General features: G+C 45.7%; 1 protein-coding gene across 2 annotated transcripts in view; it reads left to right on the top strand.

The window, feature by feature from the left end:
* Positions 1–621: 621 nt before the first annotated feature.
* The window catches only part of LOC116690453 (mannosyl-oligosaccharide 1,2-alpha-mannosidase IA), a 197550-nt gene continuing 191692 nt past the window's right edge, over positions 622–6479 (top strand). The window contains exon 1 of one of the 2 annotated variants that reach the window (XM_032517443.1): positions 622–2325. In XM_032517443.1, the coding sequence (XP_032373334.1) occupies positions 1777–2325 (549 nt within the window). In that variant the 5' untranslated portion in view covers positions 622–1776. The remainder of the gene's footprint in view (positions 2326–6479) is intronic. The other variant, XM_032517444.1, reaches the window with a different exon arrangement.

Here is a 6479-nt window from a genome sequence, read left to right as displayed (position 1 = left end):
GAAAAGCGATGATTCAGTGAGAGCCACAAGCATGGTGCTTAAGAGGCTAACAAAAGAGACAATTTACACCTCAACGCACAGAAAATATATAATAAAAATTCCCCAAAAATATGTTCAATGAATAGTTTACTATCCTCCTCAGGTGGGTTTTGTCCCCACTGTAGTTTATAAAAGGACAATGACATGTTGACAATATCAACAGTGCAGTGGATATGACACGTAGCTTAGTGTGGGTTAGATTCCCACCTAAGTGTCCTTGAGCAAGACACTTACCCCTAGCTAGTTGCTCCAGTGTCGTGCGACCTCTGACCTATAGCAGTTTTAAGTCGCTTTGGATAAAAGCCTCAGCTAAATGACATGTAATGTAACCACAAAAAACTGATGAAATATTGTATGGTGGGCTGGAAAAAAAATAAGTGGTTTCTTTGATGCTCATTGAGTTTATTTAATTCCTGGAGACTGTTGAGACAATTCTGGCAGATTTATCTGTGCGCTTCTAAAAGCTTTTCCAGGATTAAACGAGTCATTTTCCTCGGGGTTGGGGGGTGTTTATGGTTTTCAAATGTACAGAGCCATTTAGACCTCTCTGACTGCTTTTGTCCAAACGGCTTAACTGTGTTTTGATAAGCCGTTGTGAATATCCATCAAGAAATCCGCCCAGCCCACTGGATTCGCCCCTGCCTGCTATATGTTACATTCCCAGCCCTCTCTCTACGCAAGCGGACATCCACGACCACGGCACAGCGACACAAGTACGCACTACAGGCGAGAGAGCGAGGAACGGCAGGCGGACCGACGGCGGCGGGTACCGGAGCGACGACGCGGCGGTGTGTCTGTCTTTGTGGGAGACCGGCGGACTGGATGGTGGATTTGTTTATTCTACGGATTTGGATCGAGGGCAAGGATAACTTCGCATGGGACAAAACCCGCCTTCTTTCATGTCCTCCACCGATTTGTTTCGCCCGGCGTGTTGACGCCAGTGGAGATCGGGATAACGGAGGCTGGAGGAGCGCAATTGACAGATAGGCGACATGAATATACACGCGTTTCCGTCCACCAGCTGTACAGGATAGATGCAAACAAAACCGCTTGCCATCTTACGTTGGATTTCAGGAGCTTATAGCCTAATGCAGCAACGTGAGTCGGTTTGAACGGAGACAAGAAAAATATGCTCTGCTGCACGCTTGAGGTTGTGTGCCGTAGGGCAATGTGTTATTGACGATTTGCACGGCGTGGAATAATGCATCGAGACACAACTTTGTTCACATTTCTGACAGGCTGCGAGCCGTTTGATTATATCTTCTAAAAGTGCATTTATTTGCAAGCCTGGCGTGTGCTATAGTAATCCTGTTATTCTTGAACATAGCTCAGTGCTTCAGTAAACGCCAGTGCCATTTATCTGTCAGCCCCGAAGCCCTGTGCTGTTTTACGGTTTACATTTTTAAACCCAAATCATGCACTATTGATGTCAGTGATTGCGTTTTGTAAATAAAACCCCATAGCTCTCCAGTTGTGTTGCCAAAAGATTGGGAAATTGTTGATGTAGGCAGGCCTAACCTTCGCTTATGCAGATCCAATCAATAGCGAGATAAAGACAGATCTGGCAGGCTGTTGATGCAACTCTGGAAGTGTCACGGGGGTGTGTTTAAAATCCCGCATATCTAGTTTTTACACGTGCCCCAAAAGAAGCAGGGAAGCTGCTCAGTAGAGAGTGGAGACTGTCAAAACACCGTGTAGGAGGAAATACTGTAAAGCAACGTCTCAAGAAAAGTTTCAATGGTTTTCCGAAAGTTGCCCGGTGTGTCGGCATCGGGCATGGGTCTGCGCCTGTCCCAGAAATTCGTGTTTCTGCTCTTTCTCTCGGGTTTGGTAACACTGTGTTTTGGGGCCCTTTTCTTTTTGCCCGACTCTGTCCGACTAAAACGCATTTTTTTGTCCAAGACAGAGACCCAGCCAGTGACTGTTGGCTCCGGGTCCGAGAACGATGCCAGGGAGCACTTAAAAAGACCCAAGAACCAGGGGGGCATGACCCCTGCCAAAGGAGAGACCAGCACCAAGCTGAAAAGTCTGAGCCGCAAACCGCCCGTCTCTCATGAGGCGACCGAGGAGCGACTCGCCGGGGGGAAAGCGCAGGAGGACCTGACTCTGCCCCGGTCGAAAACAGAGTCCGCCTCGGCGAAAGCGACCTCGTCTGACCACGGTGCCAACTCGGATACTTTCAGTTACAATAAGTTCAAAGGCTGTCTGCTCAAACCCCCGCTGGGAAGAGACAACGGCAAGCCCAGCGACCCCAAGACTAACGAGCGCCGGGAGAAAGTCAAAGAGGTAAGGCTGTGACAGTGACCCTGCAGGGTGATCATTTTAGTTACGTAATTCTACAGGAGGTGGATATTTGACATATAGTAGCCTTACAGGGTATGTGGAAATACAATAAGGATCTAGTTGTATTATGGGAAGTCACAAGTAATATATGGGGGCGAATCAAAGACAAATGTTAGTGTCTGTGTAGTATGAATAGAATATAATGCACTTTATTAACAAAGCGTCCTAGGACACAAAAGGAGGACACACATGACAACACAGACAACACAACAGCCTGATAATTAACTGTAATTATAGAATAATGTCTATAATCTCTCACATTAATCAAATCATCTCAGTCAGGTCACTCGACTTCTTACACAAAATAGTCAAATGCAGTTTTTTTATGCGTCTGGCTTCATAGAGCAAATAAGTTTCAGTTGCAATCTTTTGAATAGGAGCGTGTTCATGCTCTCAAAACACAACAAATAAATGGCAGTCTGCCTTATTCAATTATAAAGACAAACAATCATGCACAGTTGAAGAAGAAGAACAAGAAGTAATTGTATTTCAGTTGTTTGAATTTGATTGGCCTGTATTTGTCTGAAAAAACAGACGATCTCTCTATAGAGGCAGTGGGCCACTTGTTTGCCAAGCTCCTGTCAAACAGGCAGCTCCCTCTCAATCGTGTCAGTTGTCTAAATGTACCCAGGGTCTTTGCCTTTTCCTAGAATTGCTTTTGGGTTTCTGTTGATGAAGACAGGGATGATTGTTTCTGCTGTTTTTTTGTCCAGATTACTTAAAATCGATATAGGAAGAACAATTTGTTTAAAAAAAACAAAAAACAGAATTTGCGTAACGTTTACTAATCGGCCCATGGGAGAGTTTTAGCACTGCAAAATAAATGTAAGCTGTACTTTCTTAAGTGGGAATACAGGATGTTTTATGTTTTCCTTCTTATAACCTCAGTGTGTGTGTGTGTGTGTGTGTGTGTGTGTGTGTGTGTGTAAAATCTTTCAAATTCATTCTGATTATTTGCCTTTGTGCATGTTATCATATGATTTATCAGATTGCCATATTTGTTGTTTTGCGAGCTGTTGAATTGCGTTCCATCCGGCCATTCTGCATGATAGAATGTCCTGCGTTCAACTGTAGCACCTCTCTATCGCCCTCACACAATCGCCTGCAAATGATGTGACATTGTGCAGTGACACTTTGGCCAGGAGCTCTTCAATCTGTGTCAGCCTTTGTTGAGCCCTTTGGGTCCAATAAGGGCTCCGGAGTGGGAGCGTCTGTGGATCACACATCTGTACCCACTCAAGGCAAGTGAGGCTGGTGTCAGGGAGGAGAGAGACTGAAAGAAAGAGAAGGGGGGGGGGGTGGCATTGGCCAGCATGTGCAGATGGGTTTTAGCCTTGGCATGTGACACGGATAAGTCCTGTTGTCACTCTCACTTCCAGTCTGCTGTCACCCTCTCACGCTGCTCACATGGCTTTCATACCTAGAGGTGATGTGCTACATGATAACTGAGGCATCAGAGGACCGAGAGGGTTATTTCCCTCAAGCGCTGAGTTCTCACTGAGTCATTCTCTTTTGATTCTCTTTTAAGGGAATGTCAATGTGACTTTGCTTGCGCGGTCTTGTTCAGCTGAGCTCGGCATAGTTCTTGCTTCGGTGTCATAGTTCTCTGAGGGAAAGTTATTTTCCACCACACCCTCTTCCAATTACTGTTGCAGAATTGTAATTGCGTTCCCCTAAGTAAAGTCCTTTCTATTTAACCGTTAAAGAACAGACAGGCCCTGCTTACTTACATTGCATGTCCATGTAGCCTTGTGTGCGTTTTTTTGTTGTTTGCTACTGTTGCTTCAACTCCCGCTGTCTCAAGCCTGCTGGCAGCATTCTAGGCGGCTTTTCACTTTCCCGGAGGCTCACATTCATGCTGCCGGCACAGACTGACACATTGCGAGCCTGTGCTTTGTCCAGGTTTACAAACTAACATGCTTTGATGTTTTTTAAGCTGTTTTGATGTATATTTCTGTGAAGCATAAAATATCATACAGAATTGAATTTCAAGTTGTCACTCTCAGCTCGTGTTGCAGTGTGTACGGACAGAACAGCTCTGTAAAAGCAGCGTTTTTCCACTGTAAGGGAATGCAGAGAGAGGTATCCCCTTCCAAAGCCAACAGAGTCTGGTCCAGCCCACTGAGTGCCTCAATGATTGTGAACGGGCATCGTTTTTCTCAGCTGCCAACTACTAGAAAGCAGACTCCCTGCCTTCTTCTTCTGTGTGTGTACCCACTGCCAAGTGAGGGGGAAACAAGGGACAATGGCAGGCTGATCACATAAGGCAAATATTTGAAGGCAGCCCACCACTAGCTAGGCCCCCTGGGATACCAGCAAATACTGCCAAAGTTGCCAAGGTGCTGTTTACCTCCCTACGAGTAGATAGTTCATTCTCCTCCAAAATTCTTCAGCAGAATTAAGATACAAGTCATTTTCAATGTGCCTCCTAATTGTAATTCTGTGATTTCATGGCTCACACATAGTCACATTCACTTTGGCACATGGCTGTGTTGCTGCCTGATTGGCTCCCACATAAGAGGCTAGCTAGCTAGGACCGCTCCACAAAAATGTGCGCCTGGAGCAACAGGGGGTGTCCTTTTATGCATGCACATTTAGTCGCTGATGTCCTTTTTACCTTCACTTAGGTTAGACTTTGGAGTGCACTAATAGAATACTAGATGCAGAGCAAAGAAGTAGCACATCCAGACAAACACAAAGCAAAGAGGACATCAGAGAATGAAGAGAGATCTGTGCCAATCCAAGATAGAAACTTTTACACCTCTCTCCTCTGTTGGTCTCTATATGATCAGCTTCATCAAAAGAGAGATGTACATTAAAGGACATTCTCTATAAAGCCCGAGTTTACTCTTTTTTTCATATGCAGAATTTTTTACAGAGATATGCCAGTGTGGCCAAATAAAGGCCTTTGCTTGAGGAAATTTGAATACACTGTATAATGTGCCCTCTAACATATGATGCATTTATATTGGGAGCGCAGGTAGGAGATGTAAATGGACTGTATTTATACAGTGCTTTTCTGGTCTTAACAACTCCTCAAAGCGCTTTTACATAGCACAGGAACCATTCACACACTGTGGCCGAGGCTGCCGTACAAGGTGCCACCTGCTCATCATAAAAACACACACACATTTGCACTCAGATGGCGCAGCATTGGGGGCAACTCAGGGTTCAGTGCCTTGCCCAAGGACACTTTGACATGGGACTGCAGGGCCAGGGATCGAACCACCAACCTTACAATTGGCAGACGACCGCTCTACCACTAAGCACAGATGCCTGGAGATAAAGCTAAGAGCTAAGTGTACTGCAGTGAGAGGACAGACACTGCAGCCTCTCGTGGCAGAGCCTCCTCCAGTGGAGCAATAAAAGTCTTCAGGGCTTTTTTTGTCCTGTGTGGGCCTGCTAACTGCGTGCGGTTGCATTTGATGGCTTATCTAGATGATCAGGTGATTGGGATGAATTTGGAGTTTGACAGTTTCACTTGAAAGGCTTGTCATTGTGTTTATTCATCCTGTACTGAAGCCCACCTGCATCACTGTGTAGTCTAACAACAATAAATCGTGTGTGTGTGTGTGTGTGTGTGTGTGTGTGTGTGTGTGTGTGTGTGTGTGTGTGTGTTGTGTGTGTGTGTGTGTGTGTGTGTGTGTGTGTGTGTGTGTGTGTGTGTGTGTGTGTGTGTGTGTGTGTGTGTGTGTGTGTGTGTGTGTGTGTGTGTGTGTGTGTGTGTGTGGGGGGGGTTAGGGGAGGGTTAGGGTAAAGTGTGGAGGTTAGGCATAAGGGAAAAGAAGGATGTAAGGAAGCTAGCGAGAGCACCACCCTGGTCTCAAGGGCGGGGCTCTGCTGCAAAGGAGCCAATTAGGGGAAGGCAAGACACACAGGGGCTAGGTATACAAACCCTACTGCGACTGAGCCTTTGTGTGTGTGTGAGAGAGAATGGCTTTACCACAAACTCACAATTTGGTTCGTATGAGGTTTCCAAAATCGTTTCAGTGGTTCATTAACCACCGTTTGAAGGAGACATAAGAGTAATGGTAACAGTTATGGACAATTCTGCTTCCAACCTGTAGGGGACCGAAGAGGAAAAGTGCTTTGGTGCC

The sequence above is a fragment of the Etheostoma spectabile genome, chromosome 6, assembly GCF_008692095.1.
Source record: "Etheostoma spectabile isolate EspeVRDwgs_2016 chromosome 6, UIUC_Espe_1.0, whole genome shotgun sequence".
NCBI lineage: Eukaryota > Metazoa > Chordata > Actinopteri > Perciformes > Percidae > Etheostoma > Etheostoma spectabile.
This window is presented reverse-complemented; position numbering and strand designations above follow the sequence as displayed.